The 23,750-nt window shown below is 44.1% G+C and overlaps 2 protein-coding genes across 3 annotated transcripts; one reads left to right on the top strand and one right to left on the bottom strand.

Moving 5' to 3' along the window:
* Positions 1 to 4,437: 4,437 nt before the first annotated feature.
* cetn3 (centrin 3) lies at positions 4,438 to 6,436 on the bottom strand. The gene is made up of 5 exons (XM_003965360.3): positions 6,282 to 6,436; positions 5,668 to 5,797; positions 5,370 to 5,484; positions 5,091 to 5,282; positions 4,438 to 4,999 (listed from the first exon to the last, which is right to left on the bottom strand). The coding sequence occupies exons 1-5, from the start codon at positions 6,296 to 6,298 to the stop codon at positions 4,956 to 4,958; spliced, it is 498 nt and encodes a 165-aa protein (XP_003965409.1). The 5' UTR covers positions 6,299 to 6,436; the 3' UTR covers positions 4,438 to 4,955.
* A 3,633-nt stretch (positions 6,437 to 10,069) lies between these two features.
* Positions 10,070 to 23,539, top strand: hapln1b (hyaluronan and proteoglycan link protein 1b). Of its 2 annotated transcripts, none has more exons than XM_003965432.3 (6): positions 10,070 to 10,369; positions 18,299 to 18,433; positions 20,187 to 20,350; positions 20,525 to 20,723; positions 20,836 to 21,138; positions 21,359 to 23,539. In XM_003965432.3, the coding sequence occupies exons 2-6, from the start codon at positions 18,322 to 18,324 to the stop codon at positions 21,646 to 21,648; spliced, it is 1,068 nt and encodes a 355-aa protein (XP_003965481.2). In that variant the 5' UTR covers positions 10,070 to 10,369; positions 18,299 to 18,321; the 3' UTR covers positions 21,649 to 23,539. The 2 variants fall into 2 exon arrangements, with proteins under 2 accessions (XP_003965481.2, XP_029693210.1); XM_029837350.1 differs by lacking the exon at positions 10,070 to 10,369 and adding an exon at positions 17,845 to 17,973.
* Positions 23,540 to 23,750: the final 211 nt, after the last annotated feature.

The raw sequence follows: 23,750 nt of genomic DNA, 5'->3' as shown, positions 1-23,750 counted from the left end.
ACAGGCTGTTTAGACTCCCGTCTGCACCGGTTAGAGCTGAGGAAGGGGCTCGGCTTGATTCGGCCTTCACCAGGAAATACTGTATTTTATGTGAAAACCAGAATGAAAATAATTTCTTATAATATCCTATATTTAAACTAATTCAAATGCTAATATAAACGTACCTTTTTGAACAATATTTGTAGGAAAATAAATAAAATGGAGCTGAAAATGTGCTCCTGTGAGCAGGAACACCATGTTCTTTCCAGTTATTTGTGCCAAGTATTTGTGGTTCAGCTAAAGTTATATTCTTTTTAAATGAAAGGGTCTCGGTCTTCAGGAAGCTGCCAAATCATAAGACTTTAATTAAATGAAGGCGGATTTGAATAATTTACAGTTTAGGACTCTCCAGTGAGAATACCTACACCGTCATCACCATCATTCACTACAAGGCGGCAGAATTTGCCATGAAAAGCTAAAGTTTAAGCAGAATGTCTGCATTATTAAACTCCACAAGGTCAGTGAAGGATGATATTCAAGCCCACGGACAGGAAATAAACATTCTCCTGTGTGACTGTCTAATGGTTTATTGACCCAGTCAGTCCCCACAGCCTCCTCCTGTTATTAACTGTGGAGTCCTATAATATTGTCACATCAATCCCTCCTCAGAATCACCCACACACCCACAGGACTTCACCATTTCTTAAGGACTTTTCTGCCAATCTGTCGTAATAACTCTAAAAATATTGAAACAATTGCACCCAAAGAAGAAGAAAACCCCCTAAAAATGTGTCTGCGTCCATTGATACTGCGTAGGTGGACAGATGAAGGTGTTGGAGAAACATAAACAAGCTATAAGCTCAGTGTAAAGAGAACCAGATGTGTGCTGGGATCCAGGAAGTTGTATTACTGGAAATCTTCAAGCATTTTTTTTTATCCTCCAACTTTCTTTTCCACAGCAGGATGATGGATTAAAGTGATTTTCATTCGTAAGTGTAAATTTCAGTTGAAGAATTATTATATTTTAACAAAGAGCAACTTGATTGAGGCTATTCTGCTACTCCGGACCAAACTTGGTGTCTTCAGGAGGCGTACTGTCCCGATCTGGCCACCAGATAATGCGTAGCAAACGTGCTCCTTTGCATACCTGTTGATGAAGGCCGGCTCGGGATCACTTTCAGATCCTGCAGCTGTTTCTGCTTGGTGAAGACACGACCGAGGTTAATGTGTGTTTCTGTCAGAGTCCCTTTCAGCCTAACGCTGTTCTTTAGCCATAACATCAGCTACATCTCACCCCAGCTAACCTGTTAGCATAAAACCCATCTGCATCAGAACCGGGTCATTAAAAAGCTAAAATCCTCAGTTTTCAAGGACTCATTAGTCAACACCTTTAAAAGGTGTCTTAAATCTTAAATACCCAGTGTCATTTCCACTTGAGTTTTGTTATTTTGTGTTTCTTTCTCATGCAAAGGCAGAGCTGACTGTTGAATAAAGTGCTGTCCAGTCCCACCGGGGAAAAGTCAGTGGGGTGCCGGAAGATACAGTTACTGTGAAAGCCATGAGCATGTGTAAACTAATCCATCCTCGCCAAACTGCCAGGCATAGTCCACGATCCACAGCACGTCTCGCAGCATTCCCTGCACATGTCTGAGTCGGCCCCCCTCGTTAAGTTTGTTCTTCATAGAAATGAAGCTTCCGAATTTAAAGATCCCACTTAATGCTGAATTCCATCAACATGATAAGCATTTATATGACATTGTGTTGACAATAGGTCCTCCTGTTGGCATCACAATTAGGAGCAAGAGGCTGACAATTACGAGTGGAGGAGGGGCTGAGACCGTACTGAAGTCGGCCAGCAGGGGGCGATAAAAACAGCCTGGTTTCACATTTAAGGAGCTTGCATTTCACTCACCTTTAGTCTTTAGTTACAACAGAACAGCATTTCAGCGCTGATAATGGCTGCTCGGGTGTTTCATAGCTCACATTGCTGGACACTCGCTAGAGCAGCGATGACCGTTTTACCCAATCCTTTGAGAAAAGATTTCAGAAACGTGGCCAGGACAGCGCCCGAAACAAGCGCTGCCATCACGCTGGTGTCCCACGATGCTAAACGCTGATGTGTTAAGGCTTGGATGGGACATGGAAGGACGTGATTCATGTGAAATTCAAAACGCAGCTGAGCTGTTTAACATGCCAGCCATTTCACCGTGTGTAGCCTCAGCCACCTTAGCTGTGTAGGTTAAGGTCATTCTTACAGTGAGGGTCAAAGGTCACGGCCCCCGGCCGAGGCTGCTGTCACAGCCTGGATGTCGCGTGTCACAAACGCTCCCAATCACCCTGGACGCCATCATCTCTCAAAGCGGACGCTCTCTGCCTCCGTTGAAGCTCAGTGGACAGACAAACGTGAGGCTGCCTACACCAGCGGGCAGTTGTTGTGGCTGAAATGACTCATTTCAGCACCATCACGCCTCCATTTACCCCACCACAGAGGCCCCCCCCCCCCCATGCTTCCTTGTCTCAGTGCGGGTCGGAGGCCAAGTGTTGTCACATGGTCGGCATAGCTCGCCTAATGACTGACAGGTGGAGACGAGCGCTGAGCTCTGAATCAGGTTACCAGTGAGGAGGCTCGGCTGTTCATGCAGACAAATGAAGAGAAAAGATTGTTTCCTTTTAACGTGAAGAGGTGCATTTAAGATGATACGAGGGGGTCAAAGTGACACTACTGTCCTCCTCACCAATGTTTTCAGTCACGTTTAGCAGGTTGACGGATGTAAAACTTTGACGAGGCAGCGGGGGAGGACTTGGTGCATCTTTATGTCTGCCCCAGATCAGATCTCAGGGCTCCATCCGGTTTAAAAGATTAGTCAAATCTGATTAAGCGTTGGAGGTAGTAAACTAGTTCGAGACTTTTGGTTGAAAAGTGCAAAATAATTGGCAGCAGTTTTGTCCTCCAGGGGGATTGACCATGAAATTAGCCAGCAACTGTAAGGTCACATGACCACAGTGTACCGTGGAATGCTAATCATTGACCTGCCTCTTAAACTATTATATACCATGCAGTCATTTTAATTAAGTGTATTCCTTGTAGAGCTGTTTTTAGAGATTTACTATAATAATCACACTAGAGTTTTCATCACGATTAACTGTTCCTTTATTTCCACGGTGTGTTTTTCCTCCTCCCATGGCGAGTACTAACACCGTTTCACCCAGGCCTCCCTGGTCCTCTTCCCTGCTCGGGTGCCTCCAGTTTGCTGTTTTCCAAGTATTAAAGGATTCCGGGTCTCTACTGTGTGTTTTGAGACTTGCGTGTTCGGTTCGTCTCCCCCGTCTTTGTTTTGGTAAGTTTGTCTGTTCCAGAATGTGAGTAGTGAGAAAAGTCAACATCTACCATCAGCAATGCATTAAAGAACTAATTAAAACAGCTGTTTGATAGAGAGAAAAGTAATGATTGAATGATGATCTGCTTTTCATCTTTAAATCATCAATAAAACAAGTTTTAAACAGGGTGGACACATCTTTTTTTTTAAATAGCCACAAAATTACTCAGTTGTTGCACCATTTAGGTCCGGTTTTATTCCAGGTTTGAGCGATTAAACCAAACATTTAGGGAATAGATTTCAATGAATCCTCACAAAAGTGTGTGTGGGAGTATAGTAAAAACAGGGGGCGGCTACTCTGAGGTTGTAACTGGGGAGGAACTAGTTTGGTTTATTTCTGGAACATGTGTTGCTCCGGTCTGGGGGACCGACAGCTGAGCATGTGCCAGTGCAAGGGCACGTCGTAATGTCTGTCCCTGTTGGTAGGACCAGATGCAACTTTTTGATAATGGACGCTGACCTTCAGCATGAACACACACACACTCTGCAACAGCCTCTGCAGTGTGGGTCCCAACGTTATATTACAGTGGCACTTTCATTCATCTCCCTCTTCCCTCAGAACTTTATTAAAGAGGGGGGAAACCACCGAATCCTCCGCTCTTTCATCGTATGATTGGCTAAAGCTTGTTATGAGAGCAAATTGGGCTAACCAACCACAAAGTGTTTGATCATCTGAGTGCGGTCGAGACACATGTAAAGCAAATCAGGCGATGTTTTCATGGAGGGATCGAAAGCAAACTGTAATAACAGAGAGATTGTGAGGGATCGACTGAAATATTCAGTGGTCAGTTGGCTCCATCCCTGTGTGAGTTATACCCACAACTTCACCATAAGCATCATATAAGAGTTGACTTTGTTTCCACATCAGATATTCATGGAATAAACCTTTCATCATCAAATGTAATGATCACTTGCTCTGACAACAGCTGTCAATGAACGGCTAAAGAAATAACTGAACATATTGACGTTTATCAAATATTTGAGGTAGACCAAGTCAGTCTGGTGTGTGTGTGTGCTACAAACTGGACTTGACAAATGTCTCCATCTGCTGGACAAATGATAAACTGCAGCATGAATAAAGTCAACTGGTCTGATTTATTTTCCAGATTTCATCTTTAACGACACATCTTGAGCCGGTCTCTTTGTGTGGAAAAAATAAGTGAAATTACATCACAGTCACAATATGTAGAGGTGCTGACAAATTGATTTATTTTGTACAAAATAAATAGCTCATAAGAAAACATTCATGTGACACAGCAGAAAAATGGACCGTTCCTTCAGGAAAACACAAATAAATCTGGCAACATTTTCAGGATGTAACAGAAAAATTTAAAACGTGGATATTAGAACAAAATCAATCTCAAATTCAAGTGTTCTTACGCTTTTCTGAGGTCAACATACAGCAGCAAATGTAATTTATGCAACATTTAACTACAAACCAAAGAGCTGCGTGGCATCAGCATTATCTCCAACACTGACTGAACAAAAGGGTAGATCCTGACTCCACTCATTTAGGTGAAATCCCCAAGGTCACCCCCGTGCACGCTGGCAGGTGATCTCCAGGTTTTATGGAAGATCAGTGACATCAGAAACTCTTCATCAGGAGTCTTCTGTCATAATGGCGAGGAACTCCTCTTGATTGACTGGAGATCAAGTAGAAACATTTCTCATGTCTGGCTCAGTGACAACACGCACTCTATTACCGCGAAGGTTTAAGGAAGCTTGATAACTCACTTTCTCCATCTCCATCAGTGTCGAACTCGTCGATCATGCTGCGCAGCTCCTCATCGCTGATGTTCTCCCCAAGTTCTCGAGCCACCCGCCTCAGGTTCCTCAGACTGATCCTTCCCGACTCATCATCATCAAACAGCTTGAAGGCCTTCAGGATCTCCTCTTTGGGGTCTCGCTCCAGGATATGACCAGTCACTAAACAGATCACCTCGTGATGACTTAAGTGTGGAGTAATGACTGATTAATTCATCAGTTTTGGAGAGACTGGGCACAAAAACTTACCGACTTCACTGAAATCCTCAAATGTTATTTTGCCATTTCCCTCTCTGTCATAGTCTTTAAGAATCTTCAAAACATCCACCTTCTTTACTTCAAAGCCAAGGGCTCGCATCGCCACCTGTTTGGGTTTTACAAGACCTATATTTAACAATGAACTATCCATATTTTAAATAAATATGTAATCTTCCTTTAAAGGGAAACAACAGCAACAAAACGGATACTTTTAGAGTATTTTATTCTTTTACAGTAATTTTACATCAGATCATGTTTAGGATAGTGATTAAGCTCCTTCATTTCTCACCTTTAGCTCATGGTAGTCAATTTCTTGATCTTTATCGGTGTCGAACAACTCAAAAGCTTCCTTGATTTCATGTTTTTGATCCTCACTCAGCTCTTTGATCTTGTTGTACTTCTTTTCGTCTTCCTCAGTTCTGTTGAAACAGATTTCATCATGCTCCGTATTTATGTAATACTCATAGGTATTGTCCTCCAAATCTAACTATTACAGTAGTCTGGTGGTGTTTTGACACTACACCCAAAACCAGCCTTAACTATTAAATCTATATTACAAAGTTATACGAGAAGTACTATTAAACTTTTTAAACTATGAGCTATTATTTTAGGACCTTGTGGGGAGTAAACTCAAAATGACAGTACAGCCATTAAAAATGCAAAATTATTGTGTAGATGGCCACGTTATTAGTTAATGTTTAACAAAACTGACAATATAGAAAAAGCAATGATTTCATCACTCCCAATATAGAAAAGGTAAACAACAAACATCCTCACTGTTGCTAAGTCACACACGCTAACGCTAGCTGATGTTGCTAAAAGGGCTATGGTCAGGTGTTAGGAAACATTTAAATACCCTGTAACTGAAAGCCTAAAATTACTACAAGAAACAAACTGCTTTACCTTAAAGAAAGGCTCATTGTTGATAATAAAATCAAATAATTTTGCAATCAGTCGGTACGGATTATACTGAAACAAAAACAACAACAAACGCTTTGTATCCGCGCTTGTGCGGTCGATTTCTATTGGTCACTGAGTAGCGGGTGGCAGTAAAATGATTTTTGATTGGTTCACAATCCGGCGCGTGATCTTCTTCTCTGTGATTTACGGTCAGTTTGCAGCCGAACGTTGTTTTTACTGCCATCTAGTGGAAGCTGTGTGGAATTTATGTGACGCTGGTGGTGAAAAAGCAGATTGTTATGAGGACGACATAAAACAGAAGTGATAACAAATTCCTAACATGCAAATTACATCATTTTATATTTTAATAGGTCAACAATATAATTTCTCAAGAGAAGACCAAATACAGGCATTAGAAAAATCTCAATTGTTTATTTCTATTTTTACATTACAAATATTTTAAAAATTATTCTAATGAATAATGCAGTTCACAAATTAAAGTCGAACTTTAATTTTTATTAGTCTGCCAAACAGACATTCCTTCCATATTCAATTTTGCTCAATAAATCTTTACTGACGTTAATATAGAAGCATGGAAGAAACAGGTCATAAACCTCATTGTTATTCTGTGGGTGAAAGTGGCATCCTTCAGTCTTCTAGGCTGTCCATCATCACTGACCCCTAACATCCTTTACGACGCTATCGTGCATTTCCCACAGAGGGTTCACAGCAGCCTTGATGGGCCTCCGTAAAATAGGTGCCAGCGAGTCTCTGCTTATCTCAGAGCAGGTCTCTTCTTTCAAATGTGCGTGCTGAGATAGAGGCTGAGAGACTAAATGAACCTCATCTCAGGAAAAAGTCCGTTCTGTCATCCGTGGGAATGTCTTCCTCCCTCCACACTTCCTCATCTGCGTTGTAAAGATATGAGATCAATGGATTTGACAAGTGGCGTGACTCCTGCCACTTTCAATTATTTTAATTCTGTTACAGCCCATGAAAGAGGACTGAATTAACCACTGAATTATTGTGAGATGCACAACCGAACCTACATATAAAAACCCACAAAGAAGGAATCGCACCCACAACCTTTTGACTCTTAGGTACCTATATTAAATGAGTTGCAGTGTTTACTAATGGATCAGACAGAAGTAGGGATTTATTCAGTTTTCTCTTATCCTACTGTCTATAACTGATCCAAACAAGATGAATAACAGTATCTTCAGATCCGTAGTCACTGTTTATCCGTTGCGTTTGTGTGCTGCTTTTAGCAGTAAGAAAGTGAAGGTCACTGCTACCCACAGACTGTTGGTAAAACTGGATGACAGGAGGGCTCGTGATTGGCTGCAGTAAAGCAATACATCCCACCGGCATCTTTATCTTGTTCTTCCAAAATCTGAAAGCAACAAATTCAAACTTCATCGTCGTTGTGGTTTGGGATTCAACAAATGACGACAGCGGGAGGGATAAACAAATATCTTTTTTACTACAGATCCCGGCAGTGTTTTGTGCCCCCCTCCCCCACTTCCTCCTGAATCACCTTGAACTCCTTGTCGTTGAGGTGAACATGAGGAAGGGGGGTAATAACCGGGGGGGAATATTTACCTGAACACAGGCAGCTTTTCTGAGCTGGCCACATGCGAGCACGCCGCCATGGGCCCGCTGGAGTCAGGCGGGGGTGTTGAGTGATGGTGGGGGGGCTGGTCTTAGAAAGCAGCCACTGTTTTTGACTCTGACAAAGTTTGTTTCAGCCTGACTTGACTTTGAGGTTCACCGAGGTTCCAGATCAGAACTCTGTGTGTGTGTGTGTGTGTGTGTATGTGTGTGTGTGTGTGCGTGTGTGTGTGCGTGTGTGTGTGTGTGTGTGTGTGTAAATGAGCCAGCTCAGTCCGACTGTTATGTCTGGGCAAAAATCACAGACACACAGCAGAAATTGTCCACTATGAGCAGAATTTCATTTTTATTACAACGAGAATAGGATATTTAGGTGAATATAACCCTAAATAAATCCGACCACCTATATTAAAATAGGCTCTGTAACAGAAAGCAACTGTGAGACAGACTATAACAATCAAACACTCTGTTTCTGTGGAGTTGTTACTGCATGAATTGTGAATAGTCCTCACAGCTCATTTAAGCTGGTGGGGAGGGGCCGCAGCATGTTAAAGTCCCACTGTTTGGTATGTGTGTGTTCATGTCATTAAACTCTCAACTCCACCCTGAATGAGTACAAAGACCCCCTGTCCACACGCACTCTAGCCGCGGGTATGGACGCTTCAGGACGCAGCGCAGGTTCTTTAATTTTATATGTGCACAGATCTTCAATTTAAATCCATTCATGGCAACAGAAACTACTTAAGTCTCCCCATAAAAACCAATCAGGTCCATCTGAAACCCATATGTGTATTATAAGGAGCCCGGCTCCACGCGACCTTGTTCCTGTGCTGACATGCTGCAGCTCCGAGGACAAACACCAGCAAGCGACCAAATGCTCACATCCTCTACAAAAGTGTAAGAAGTAACACAAATCTGTGCTTCTAACATGCAACCAAACAAGGGGGAAACTGTCACATTCACACTAGCTAAAGCTAAACAGCAGCCTCCTCTAGGGCATTTACATCTGGAGATAAGAGCTGTAAACTACATTGGTCATGTAGCACCAGCCCACATTATGATCACCTTTATTACAATTTCAAAGAAATTGAATGGTAACGGTAGCAAACTCTCAGACTGAAGATAAATAAATGTATTTATATGAATTAACAGGCCACTAAGCATCTGCAAACATGTTTTATGCTATGAAATGACTAAATGTCACGTCAGATTTTCTGTTTAAATGAAAATCTGGGAAATCTTTGAGCGTTCATAGGCTTTTTTCCACCAGAGTTTCCATTTTACTCTCTGGGATGACAACTGACGCCTGACCTAAGACCTTCTGGACACTTTATTACTTTAACCTTTTAAAGCTCACTGACCGCAGTGATGCTGCGGTTAACGGTGCCGTTTCGCCAGGATGAGCACGAGCGTCGCACGTAGCTCATGTCGCTTTACAGCCCTGAAGTTTGAGCAGGTCTGCTAACAAACGCAGGATTTGGATATTCCACACAAACAGGCAACATTTAATCAGTTACTCGCTTCGACACCCGTAACTTGTGTGATTTATCTGAATCCACACCCACAACTGTTCAACACATTTGAGTCGGTGACGTAAGAAGAGCAGCAGGCAGTATTTTAAGAGGAGGACTTTGAGGAACAATATTTCTCACACTGCTCCTCCTGTTTATTTTACATTATTCTTTAGTTTATGAGCTTAAATATCACTATGGTGAAGCCCTATAGTGTTTATGGTGAAGACTCAAACAAACCTCACAGTCATAAATATTCTAAGATTAAGATAAATGTGGTTAAATATGCCATGAGTGGAAGAATAAACTAGATCACACACAGGACCAGCTCCATGCAGCTTGAGTGTGACATCTGATTATATTATTTGTCTGGTCCATTAAGGTTTGGACTTTTTATCTCTCCACGTTTGAGGACAACCATAAATTATTTCAGACATAATTTTGTTCCCTGCTGTAAAACTAAATCTGTGTAATTTGATTGATGAAAGAAACTAACCGCTTTCCTGGAACAGATGGACAGAGAAGTTCAAGCCAGGAAGAGCAGTTGGAAACTCTCAGGCGAGTTTATCGTTAGACATTGTGCAACAGGGGCTGGTGCCTCCTTTGTTTAAGGCTTGGAACGACCATCAGCTGGTCTGTGGACTGCAGAACCCTCTCAGGTTCCTGGACCAGCACGCACTGCAGGGAAAGGCGCCACGACCCCTGACGCAGACCGGATGACACAAACTGTTCGCAGCTTTTAGGCGCAAACTTCCCATGAGCAAATTTCGCCTTTGCATACATTTCACCTGCCTACGTCAGAGCCCGAGGCTGGTCCTCCCACACTCACACTGGCAGGAGCTGCAGAGAACGGTCACAACGCCTGGCTCTTCCTACCTTTCCGTGCGTAATAACCGCTTTGCGCTTCAATTCCGCAGCTGGAACCTCAGACAGCGCAGCTTTCTGCGTCGACGCAGCGCACCGAGCAAGGTACCGTAACCTACCATTACCCTTGTTCCTACCAAAGAAAGAGTCTTTCTGACACGCTGGTCGGGCTTCTGTCTCCATGCTGCTTAGTCGGACAAGTCCACACTTCGTTCTGTAAAAGAAACTTCATGAGACGCGAGCTGACAACTGGCGCAAAACATGACAATGGCAATCCGATTATTGCTGGCTGGGTTGTTCGCATCAGTATTGGGAATATTACTGACAAAAGAAATGCATCTCTCATGTATATCACCGGTGGGAGTGAGGGGTGATCATCAGCAGGTTGGGGAGCTTGGACTCACTGATTCAGATGACTTACTCTGTCATTTGCTGCTCATCTATAAATTCATATTCTGTTTAAGGCGTTTTACTATTGGAGATTAAAAAAAGTTAATTATTGTAATGGGGAACAAAGGTTTTGGAGTCAGATTGGTTCTGATGGCAAATTAAGTGAATAGCAACAGACAGACAGACAGACAGATAGACACACACACACACACACACACGCACACACACACACACACACACACACACACACACACACACACACACACACACACACAGGTTTTTTCCCCACTGTCATCCTTTCCACAAATACCTCAAAGTCCTCAGTGTTTTTATTCATATAGGTTTTTCCCAACTGACTTGTACTCATCTTGTTCCCTGGCTCAGTTTTCCTGTACACTCAAGTTGTCTGATATTTTTAATCCTCAAATTGAACCGAACCAGTGTTCCCTTCAGGGTGGACCACTTGTTTTCCCTGGGCTTGAGGGCCAGGTGCCGCCCTGATTTGTACCTTCCGCCTCTAATGAGTAGCGTTTCTATATTGCCTTGTTTGCACATTTAATCACCCCTGCGATGGAAGCCAGATTTCTTCTCTTGCCCTTAGCTCAAATGTAAATCTGCTGATTGCTAAACTTTCATATTAATCAGAAGGATGATCATCTAAATTTCTGTAAATGAAGCCCGTGATGGTACCATTTGGCTCCTGTGCAGCAGCAACTAGGAAGTGAATGTTTTGGCTGTTCTGAACAGATCATGAAGAGAATTCTTCTGTTATTTGAGCTTTTTGCTCGATAATCCATCAATAAGTGGGGTGCATATTTGAATTCATCAACTCTTATTTTATATATGAACTGAACTGATCTGATCTGAGATCACCCTTCATTAATGGCGACATGCCAAGGGGCTGTGATTGACATCTAAACTCAACAACCCCTCTGTGTGTGCTGGATTAGACTTAGCGGCTCCACCCTTACCCCCCACCCCCCCACCCCCTCTTCCCCACTAGCTATCGGCCACGCATACCCTCTCTTTTACTCCCCCTGACAGACACATAGACACCCCCAAAGTGACCCCTCAAATGAATGGGAGGGGGTGTCTCCCCACCAACAAACACAAGCTCAGTCGTCTGGATGCTGATTGGGTGAGATCAGGTTAAGTTGGTGTGTGTCTTGTTTTTGCTGTGTGTGTGGCAACATGTCGGCTCACATGCTAATGAAGTCTGCTCATGAATAGACATTTCTGTGTGTTAAGTCATATATTTGCCCTCTGCTGGAGCTCCAAAGCAAATGTTCCCCTAAATAGTGTGTGTGTCTGTGTGTGTTTCACCACTATTTATGTAGCAAACACCTTCTGAGGGACTTTTTAAAAAACTTTTGCCTGTGGAAGATGTTATACATATTTGTTAGTTGGAACATATTTACAGACTTTGTGCTCATGTTTAGCTCTCAGAGCATATTTAGACCAGCTGAGCACAAACTACCCTCAGGCATTCATCTACATCTTTAAGGAATTCTTGGATTTAAGGCATAAAATCTAATTTCAGTCCATTTATTTTTCTCACTAGTTCAATTAAGGAAACCGCAAAATTGATGGTCGTTTTGACGCTAATCTGGTATTTACAAGAGCTAATTTGTGAGTCTACTGGTCGTATTGGGTCAGTCAGCTCCCATTTGACTGAATGTGAGTGTTCGAATTGAAGATATCTCCTGACACGAAGGGGACACGGTGGGGTTCAGCACCAAAGCCTCAAGGTCTTAACCTGTGTAATACTATTTGTAACACTTGGCTGGGACTAGGTTTGACCTTTAGCCTTTGGCTTCAACCCCTGTCCCTTTCTGAGGGAGGTCAAACAAGGAGACCCAAATATCGGAGCAGCGTCGCACTGCAGGGAGCAGAGGAACTTCTGCCCTCTGTGGTTCTGGTAGGGGTCGAGGCAGACGTCAGCGGAGACGGGAGGGGAAGATTCTCTCAGTGGGAAAGGATGGAGTAAAGACAATGGGGAGAGGGGCGAGGAGGGCAACGCTTGGGGCTCGATGGGGGACTTTGAACTGATCTCTGAGGTGTCATATATTGTACAAGCGTTTGACAGCTTCAACAAGCTCCAAGGAGCCTTAAGTTCATATCACCTTTCTGGGAAAACAACAAAAAAGAGCATCGGTTTAACCTCAGTTCCAGTATATTAGCAACGTTTATACATTTGAAATTCTCACATGTTTTTAGTTATAAAGATTAGAGACAAAGTTCAGAAGGTGGAAACAGTTTTGTGCATTGGAATTGTGTTTGTTCTTCCTGAATCATAGCAACCTCCCAGTACTACCAAACAGCACTAAAGCGGGTCTCACTGGCTCAAGCATTTAACTGTATAAAGCAGTTTTAAATGAAGTCACATGAAGAGGCTAAATACTCGGATGCTGCGTCCAATGGATTAAGACCACAGCATCGATGGAATGCTGAGTGTTTGTTTGCCATTTAGTTATTATGATGCTGTACATTGAAGCCAAATATGTGCTGTAATTTAATGTTCTAATAAATTTCGCATTTGCATGAAGATCCTAATGTGCCACAGCTCAATAAACAAAACACACAGAGAGATGATTCTTACTAAATGATTAAATGAATCACATCTGTGAAGCTCAGAGTGACCTCACAGCGTAATAGCAGACAACGAAAACACACTCCAGTGCAGTAAACAGTGAAGCTTTGCCCTTTGTATGGGATAAAATATCTGCCTGTGATGTTTTATAGTGTGGTTGCAGCTCGCTGTGGTTAACAGTCACAGATATGAGTGCCGACGGTTGGAATGAGGGACTCCTCCAACATCTACTTTACTGTGTGGTTTTCTCCATCTTTCCCAAATAAAACCAGGAGGAGCATTAAGGTGTTTGCCAGTGTTTTGTGTAACATCTTTGATTGGGAAAATGCCTAATTTGCTGTTTGGTTTGGTTGGAGCCAGTTTTAAGTAGCTAGAGGCGATACTGTGGAGGCTCCTTTTATGTGTGCGCTTCCTCAGTCTTTCCACATGTGTCAGCAGCATCAGAGACGCTCACACATGTCAAAGGTGATGTGTGTCGTGGGTAGAGCGCACATGGTGTGTTCTGATCCGGTCAAAGTGCTCTGCATCCGTATCCACCACCATTGTTCGAATTCACACCTCCACGGGAGAAGAGATCCAGCTGTTGTTGTCATGGAGATATAACTCTTCCTCTTCGCTCCCGCAATTATCCAGCTGGATTCGCATAGTCGCACACTCTGTGCTCAGCAGGAGGAAACGTGGCTTGGGGGTTAAATTCGTGATACGGCTAATTCGAAATGATTTGAATAGTGAAGGCTGTTTCACATTGAACTGAGGTCACTGGGCCAACAAATCTACATCTGACAGGTTGCTCAGAAAATTAAACCAGTCCCTCCTGATTGGATGTGGAGGTCATTAGGTGTTAATTCCACTCCCACTTCCTCCACAGCCACAAAAACCCACCGTCACAGACCCACTGTGTTCCATACTGAGAAGTCTTTGTGGTCGCCATGGTGGCGTGACGCTGACGTGTTGGTAGGTCGGCAGCAGGCCGGTTTGAACACACCACCGTGACCACACAGGAAAACACGGTAAAACTGAGTGAGCCAGTTGTGAACAGGGCAATGACCCCGCCTGTCATTCCCTACCCCACCCACATACAAATACAGGGGACGCTGTCACAGCAACATGTTCGTCCTCTGGAGATACTGAAGAAGTATCATCTCCATCAAGTTCCATCAAAGCCTAACAAATCCAACCCATGTTTGAGAGTCTCTGGAGAACCCCCCCCCCCCCCCCCCCCCCTCCCCCCAGTCACTGGGATGGATCGCTTAAAAATCTTCATATGTCTGGGCAAAATTGAGATGAGATTTTTGACCTTCTCATCTTTGCGCAGTTTCAATGAAAATCTGACAGTTCTTAAATAATCGTGGTGACAGTAAAGAACACAAATCAGTAAAGATGACACGACCTACGTGGCAGCATGTGACGAAAGACAACCTTCCCCCCTAGAAACGTAATGTAATAGAATCTATACGCATACCTGACCATCAGCTCAGTTCCTGTGGCCCCTGACATCACAAAAGTGCACTCAGGAGAGGCCCGCTAGGTTTATCCATGACAAACCATGTTGGGAACATGCTCATGCACCTTCTCTGTTTTGCATTAAAGACTGTGCACGCTGCAGATCTCCTCTTACTGCCTCCACCAAGAAGATTCCGAATGAGCGACGCCCCGCATGATGGCTGCCATGTGTGTTGGTCCTGGTAAATGAGTCCTATTCATGATTGCACCAATTTCTCTGCAGTGGTTCAATTCAACGTGCTATCAATTTTCTCGCCCAACCGCCAGATGAAATGCAGATGGGTGTATTTTCACCTAGCGCAATGCTAATTAAACATTAGCATCTGAGCACAACAGCAGATCTGGCATTTTATTCAGAGTGTGTCTCCATATCAGAGTACAACCAGCTCATCTACGTCCTTTGACATTCAGGGAGAATTACACCCTTGAAGCTTTTTGGACAGGCGTGAGACAATGGGTTGTTTTTGAGACAATACTGCAGGGCAGGTGTTCCGCCTCACTGATGCCTCCCCAAAGGAGAACTGTCAGCAGGCTGATGCATAACGTCATTGACACCGAGTGCATCAGAATGTCTTCTAATGGTGTTTTCATCATGATGGAACACCTTTACTGGACAGGAGAGGTGCAGCTGTGTTGGGGGATAACCAGCAGACTACATGAAGAAATCCAGCTGTCAAGATGCCTGGGACGAATGAGTGTGCAGTGTGGGATTTTCAGGGGCCGGGGAACAGCCATAGTATGGCTGGTATGGTGACACAATGTGAAGCAAACAAGAGGAAACACTTTAGTGACCAGAGAAAACAAGGTTTATTGTAACCCTTAATGCCAAAGGCTGATGGGTTGAGGACAGAAAAACATAACTGGGACTGAGGCAGGAGGCAGCTGGATGGAGACAAACTGGCAGCAAGTCTGTGACCCAAACCCCAACTGAAACAAGAAAAGCCCCAGAAAACACCAACAACCACAGACTAAGTTCCCAAGAGCTGAGCACAACATTACCTCGAGCATTCACCACCAAAGTAGCAATGCAGGCGGCGGATCAGGCTTTTATGCTGCGGCTGATCGCCACTGATGTGCTCCAGGTGAGCTGATGACAGAGGCGGAGCAGGTGTGTAGCAGAGCCACGCCCAGGAGGAGGGAGAGCTGAGGGAGGGAGCGTAGGAAAGAAAAACCCAAGCTGCCTAGCACAACGAGGCAAAGTCCTAACATACAAAGGTTGCTAGTGTGATCCCTGTTGGTGGTTATTTCTCCTGAGGAAAAGGTGACTTCCTGTGAGGTCATTACCGCCGCCTGTGCATGAATGCATGTGTGAATGGGTGAAAGCAGACTGTAAAGAGCTTTGAGTGGTCAAAGATGGGCAGGAGAGCCCAATAAATACAGTCTTTTTACCATTTGTTTACATGAGACTGAGCCTGAACTGCTCCAGCAGCTGCCATGACTATTGCTGTAATGGATGTGCCTGTACTTTCAAGTTCGCATGCCCCTCCCCCAACTTCTGAGTGGCCAGTTGTGTTATCGGCTCCCAGATTGGCCAGGCAAAGCCCATTAATCATGCAGGATCTGTCTGGAATGGCTGATGATTTCATCCAGGTCTTGTTGTGCTACAACTGCAATAATATTAAGATTTATGTCAAGGTGGAGACGAAGGTCAAAGGTCATATAAACATCTAATGGAGCACATTACTGCACTATTCCTTTTTGCCCTATAAATGAGTGTAGACATGAAATTCTGCAAGTACAGCCAAACAAGGAATGGAAACTTGAAACTTGAAACTGCTAGAGGCACTTGTAATTGTTGAACTTAAGAGGTTTGTGCTGTGTCGTAATTCTTAATTTGCGATGCTCCATGTTTGCCAAAACACCCGAGGTCATCTCCCTCAGAAACGCTTTACAAAGTGCCCGATGGAGTTTATTTTTACCTCAGTGTTGAACCGCTTTTATTTATCAAATAAGAGCCCAAGAAAACGGTTTCATTACTCTGGGTGTGAGCCAGCTAGAAAGACATGCAGACAGATAAAGCAAATTAAGAGTTTTACCCCCACTTGACAACTGGAGCGCTACAAACGCTGGCGACGCCACCGTGCACATGAACGTGCCTTGAAATCAAAACAGCACATTACCTTAAAGAAGTGCTGAACGTGGAAAAACTGCATCTAAAGTCCTGCCAGAGGACAATTAAAGAGTCAGGACATCTTGTGGTTGCCACAACTTGTGCTGGGCTTTGCCAGATGCTGCTCCTCTTTTCCAGTTTTTAACGGGCCCGTGTGAGCTTCTGTTGCAGATCTTTGGCTGCAACATTCCTCGATGCCTCCTTCCCGTATCTCGCTGCCATCAGTCATCCCGCTTTAGTTTAATTTCATACATCACCAGCTCGCCTCCCATCCTGCAGAGAGCAATCTGACTGTGGGATTTTAACCTTTCGCTGAAGGGCACCGTACATCTGTGGGCTTGATTCTGATGATCTGATGCACGGTTTAAGCAGCTGAAGGACATGGATCATGCACCAAGGGCATGCAGTTTGAGACTGATGGAAAACACGCTCCAAAACAGCTCCTGTTCATGTGGACGTTGCAGTTGGCACCTGGTTTGTAGATGGAAAAACCCTTTTAATCGTTTATAATAAGATGGTTCCAGCCCCAATGATGGACCAGACAACTTCAACTTTCAGATGGTGACATTAGGAGGGAGAACTGCCACAGTTATGGTTAAAGAGTGGTGTTAAAGAAATAAAATAAGTTGTTTTCAGCTCTACTGCTGCCACACAGAGCTGCATTCAGCAATTCTTCAGCAGTTATTCTGCTGACTTCAGGAACTCCACCTGGCAGAGAGAGAGAGAGAGAGAGAGAGAGAGAGAGAGAGAGAGAGAGAGAGAGAGAATCCACATTACTTGTTCCTATCTCTCTCTCTCTTTCATAGAAAATGCCAATGTTTTTATTCATCCTATTCCATTGACTCTTCCACAGTAACAGACAGGAAGTTACAGAATAGTGCCACTAACTGGAAGGCTTCCTTACATCCCTCGTCCAAGTGAAATGGTAAATCCTTTTGGGAATGTGTAGGAGATCTGTAGAGTGGGCTGCAGTATGTGTGTGTGTGTGTGTGTGCAGTGGGGGGCTGACACTGCAGTACGTCACAGGCTCCTCTGTTCCTCTGAAGTTGTGGACTGTCACCGGGACATGCTGCTGCTTCCCCCTGTAGCTGGGCGACAGAGGATTATTACTGCACTGTATGTACACTGTGTGTGTGTGTGTGTGTGTGTGTGTGTGTAGTGTTGTGCTCACAGGCATGTCTGATTCCTACTGTAATCCTCAGTGCTGAGCTAATGATGTGATGTGTAAGGATGAGTTTGGGAGGAGGACTTGAGATTTCTACTCTGTTTGGCTGCAGATGTGTGACTGTTCCCAGAGGCTTTGGGAAGAGGAACGCTGCAGATTTAAACACTAAATCATGAAAAGACCCATTTGTGATGTAAATACATGTAAAGTCCCGTCTGAGTTGTGGAGGTGCATCTGCTCTAATGACCCCCCCTCGCTCCCCCTGTGTCTCTGCAGTGATTCCACCCCCACTTTGGTGAATGAAGATGATTCCTGTGTTGATCTGCAGCCTGATCGCGCTGAGCGTTGCAAACAATGACTTAGACACTCTGTATCCGGAGCTGGAGCACTCCAGGACCATCTACGTCACAGGTGAGTGTGTGTGTGTGTGTGTGTGCGCGATGACGTGACGCAGAGTTTTGCGGAACAACCCGGGACGTTTTGCGGCGCCTTCCTCTGAGTTGCGTTCACGACACTCACTCTGCGGTGTCATCTGTTTCCTCAGATTATCAGCGGGTTGTGCTGCTGTGGCCCGGTGATAACGCTGCTATGTGGGGATTATTAGCTCAGGGAGATACAGCTATCTCCTCCGCGCTCACACATGAATACTCCGTTTGAATGTCAAGATTTAAAACATTGCAAGAAAAACACAGCCGAGGTTTCCTGAACCGCTATCAGTCGAGCCTTGATCCACTATCTGTGGCGGTTTAATCAAACCCCAAACTGCTGGGTTTAGGTCACCATGGACATGAGTGGAGGGCTCTGCATCCCCATCCATCAACATATCAATAGCCCTCTCTTTGTTCTCTATCTCTATGCGTTGTTCACAGAGATCAAAGCTAATTTAAAAGAACTGGTTGTGAACTGTACTGACTGGTTCTGGAGTAAATATAAATCCTATAATCAAAACTAAACTATGAATGAATCATCTTTCAATGGTAAATAGCCCATTATTAACTAAAGTGCTACATAAACTACGTTGCGCGTCTTCTGTCATTGCATTTTCTCTCTTTATTTGGCTCTAGCACCTCTCAGTTGTGTATTTTGCATCCTTGCTAGCACATCGAACAGCTTCAGTCTGGCCCGTGCAGACTTAACTCATCTTTAAAGAGTAAACCCGAAGTGAAGTATGGAAATAATACAAAGCAACAAATAAATACAGATCTTGAATCCAAAGCAACTCACGTCAGTGAGATCAGATAATTTTCATGCATCATCTTTGCTGTCGAACCCTCAGGTCACATGACTTCACACTATGATGGTAAACAAACATTGTTTTTTGTTAATTAAAATACTAAAATCTTGCATTGCATTATAGCTGCATTATTGCTGCAGGTTTCCTGATGTGCGCGCAGATGAACCCATATTTATCTGATTCATTCAAACGTGCACCGTTCCAGCTGCTCTGGCGGGTTCAGTCAGACTTTCTGAGTCTCGTGTTTGCACATTTTGGACTAAGAATTAGACACGTAGTCAGACGGAGACGTGGGCTTGAGTTCATTGTCAAAAGTGTTAGCAGGGAGAGTTTTCCTGGAGCGGAGGACAAGCAGATGGCTGGAGGTCGGTGTGTGAAAGCTGCAGCGGGAGGTGACCTTAATGTGGAATGCACCGAAACACCTCAGAAGAGAGTTGTCTTATAGACCAGAGCGGCTTTAAGATCCTCTTAAACCTGCATCAAAAGTCAATGAGTGAGTTGAACGACATTTGAGCATCGATGGAAGTGCTAGAGGTGTAGAATAGAGACCACAGCAACAGATGAAGCCCATGTAGGTGCACCAGAAAGGGCTCCTATGTATCACTGTTGCCAGGTTGTGTTTGCAGAAACAGATGGAGGCTCACCGTTTGACGGCTCCTGGGGCGTCTCTACCAGAATGCTGCACACACACACAAGCTCGGGACTTTTCCCGACTGCTGGAGTTGCACTTTTTATGAAACACGATGGAAGCAACTTTTAGACTCCTCATTTAGGTTGAAGCCACGTTTCGTTTGATCACAAACCGGCAGCTGCTGGCATGGAGTCTTTGCAGATTTTCTAAAATGCCATTTTATGTCAACATTTGTTTTCAAAAGTCAGATTTCCATTTTCGATGAGGTAATAGTTCTGGCTTAATTCTTGGCGCTGCAGACAAGGGTCCCCGGCTCTCTGTGGCTGCAGAACAAACCAAAGTGGTGTCGAGAAGAGGGGGAAATGCTACCCTTCCGTGCAAGATCCAACGGGATCAATCGCTGGCACCCAACCGTAAGATGAGAATCAAATGGACAAAGCTGACCTCAGACTACTTGAAGGAGGTATGCTCATGTAATAGGTAATAAAGTGCAGTTATACCATCATTATGACTGTTGGATAGTCCAAAAAAAAACTATCATGGAATAAGATATGAAACAAATCCGTTGTCTTATTTGTTAGCATGACGCTAAGCGAATGAAACTATAGTCTTCCATGTACTTGTCAAACCCCTCTAGGTGGATGTTTTTGTTGCCATGGACTACCACAAGAGGAGTTATGGCAGCTTCCATGGCCGTGTCCACCTCCAAGGCTCCTCTCCAATGGATGCCTCGCTGGTCATCACAGAAATTACCCTGGAGGATTATGGGGAATATAAATGTGAAGTTATCGATGGTCTAGAAGACGGAACAGTGGTGGTAACCCTGGACCTAGAAGGTAGAATAAAAGTCCTCGAGAAAACCTGTCCTGAAGCGTTAAGACTGTACGTTTGGTTAAATTACACAAAGTGTTGTTCTTGTGCTCATCATGTGTCATATCTGACCCGTAGGCATCGTCTTCCCCTACTTTCCTCGTCTTGGCCGCTACAACCTGAACTTCCACGATGCGGAGCGAGCATGCCGGGACCAGGACGCCACCGTGGCGTCCTTCGATCAGCTGTATGAAGCGTGGCAGGGAAAGCTGGACTGGTGCAACGCTGGATGGCTGAGCGATGGAAGCGTTCAGTATCCGATTAACATCCCCAGAGAGCCCTGCGGGGGCAAGGACATGCCGCCGGGCATCCGCAGCTACGGCCTGAGAGACAAGGAGAAGAACCACTACGATGTGTTCTGCTTCACCTCCTACTTTAAAGGTAAACAGCAAGTTTTAGAATTTTGAAAGCCAGCGTGTGAGGTCAAAGGTCACAAGTGCCCACATGCATGCTTAGCATAGCGGCTAAATGTTCACTCTACTTTGAGTCTGGCAGTCACAGCTTAGAAAGTTAGAAAGAATCTACCAATTTGCCCTTTGCCACAGCCACGGGAACCTTTGCACATCACATGTTTCATGCAGGTGTCGTTTCTACCCGCCAGGTCGGTTCTACTACCTGATCCAGCCCTTCAAGTTAACCTACGATGAGGCGGTCAGGGCCTGCCAGAAAGACGGCGCTCAGATCGCCAAGGTGGGCCAGATGTACGCTGCCTGGAAACTGCTGGGCTACGACCGCTGCGACGCCGGCTGGTTGGCCGACGGCAGCGTCCGGTATCCCATCACCCAGCCTCGCCAGCGCTGCAGCCCGACAGAGGCCGCCGTGAGGTTCAGCGGCTTCCCGGACAAAAAGCACAAGCTTTACGGGGTGTACTGCTTTAAGGGCCACAACTGAGGGACAGCCTGCAAATCCACGTCAGCATGGACACACACTCATACACACACACACGATAAAATAACGATGTAAAGGAGGGCTTTCAGAGGTATGGACAAACATTTAAACTGTGATGAGGCCGTTGAATTGTAACCTGGGAACTGAAGGATCGTTTACGCATATTTAAGGTTGATATTATTTAATCAATGCCTTCGGTTGGCTGGGCGTGCTATTTGGGATCTGGATTACAGCTAATGAATGGACTGCATGTCATATTACGTCTGAGCTGATTTCGGGGTGTTTTGGGAGCTTCTATCGCCCCATTCAAGGCCTGGAACAATCACGGGATAGTGAAGCGCAGCTGGAAATAAAAGAGAGACCGCTCCGATCCTGTGATCCTCTCGCACACTTCAACAGCTGGTGGCCAGACTTGACAAGGTGCTATGACGGGGTGTAGTAGTTCATACGATATCATTTGATTCCTAAATCAATGTGTTGTTTGAACCCCTAATTTTCCTTAATTCAGTTTTTAATTACAAATATGTTGGACCAAACATTGCCGCCTGCTAACGCAGATCCAGCAGCGTTTTTATGTTCTCTAAGTATGTAGAACGTTATTATCTCTACATTTACTTCTGTTTTTTTGTTTTGTTTTTTAAGTACTGTAGAAATTTTACATTATATTTTTTTGTCATTTTGTTCTGCATAAAAACATAACAATGAAAATTTAAACCCTGTGCGATAAGAAGAAATAGTTAAAGGATAAAAAATGAGCCTATATTTAGCAATAAGGACTGTCTGGAATGAATAAAAGAGCTCTGCAGTCGCTGTGGGAGCTCAGCTTTGTAGCTGTAGCTCTGATTTGCTTGACTTCTTCTCCCTCCAGAGCTGTCAGTGTTAACCAGCACCTTCTATCCATCCAACATCTTGACTTACTGCTAATATGTTTTGGGGTTGATTGTTTTGAATTGAAATATTGACTGAGGTTTATAACCGGGATGTTTCTCTGCTAAGGTTTTGCACCGGGAAGTCATGTGAGTTCTGAGATCACGAATGGACGCCAGCCACGGTTATACTGGCAACTGTTGCTTATTGCTAAATCTAAATCTAAACTCTGCACTAGCCAACCTGTCCCAGAGAAATAGCTCAGACTGAGCAGGCCTGCAGCCAACCTGCACCAGCGTGCTGAATGAGACAGAAATAGCCTATAGTTCATTAAAATAATCCCCTCATGGAGCCATCACAGGGTTTTTCCATGTAAGGATATCAGAAAGTTGTTGCTGTGCATTGATCTGACTCACGTCATCTGCTGGGGTCTGGTGCAGTTAGCTTTGCTTGGCTTGACCTTCAGCCATACGGGATTCTGCCTGATAAGCTTTAATCCACAAACAATGTAGTGAAATTAAATCATGTTGCTCCAGAAGAGGGACAACTTTAACTTTAACTCTACTGCAGTTGAACCTGCAAAAAACAAATAGTCTGGCATTTTAGGAGGCTGCATAGCACAATGCCATGAAACGGTCAGAACTCGGCACTGAAAGAAGTAAAGAAAATTCAATTATATTCTGAATTCTTTTTCATTTTCCACATCATCTTTAGCATAAAGTTTAGTTCTAACAAAGACTTGTACTGCAAACAGAACTGTTTCTGACTGTTCCTTAATGCTAACCAAAGCTAATCACATGCTAATCTAATTTCTGTAGTCACAATAGTCTGATCTAACTCAGACAATCAATGTATTTCACAAAATGTCAGCTTATTTCTTAAAATAGTAAAACCTTGATGTTATCTTTTAATTTCAATTTTCTATACAATAGGACTGTTTTTGCTCATCACAATCCGTAATGGAGGTGCACATGGAAACCAATACAAAAGAATAATAAAACAGTTCATAAGTCTGCCTCGCTCTCTGTACTGGCTTTAGCTTTGATCAGGTTAATGTTTAGACTGTATGCTGGTGGCTGCTAAAAGTGGCTGTGTGTCGTTCCTGGCTAATGTGCTCAGACTCATCCATGTTTTTTGAAGGGAGCGGCGGCGCCCGTGAGGGTTTTCCACACTTTGAACAGGAGGGTCATTCATGATGCTGCTTTTGCAACTGAAAATGTAAACGTGTTGCTAAAGCA

This window comes from Takifugu rubripes, chromosome 6 (assembly GCF_901000725.2).
Source record: "Takifugu rubripes chromosome 6, fTakRub1.2, whole genome shotgun sequence".
Lineage (NCBI taxonomy): Eukaryota > Metazoa > Chordata > Actinopteri > Tetraodontiformes > Tetraodontidae > Takifugu > Takifugu rubripes.
This window is presented reverse-complemented; position numbering and strand designations above follow the sequence as displayed.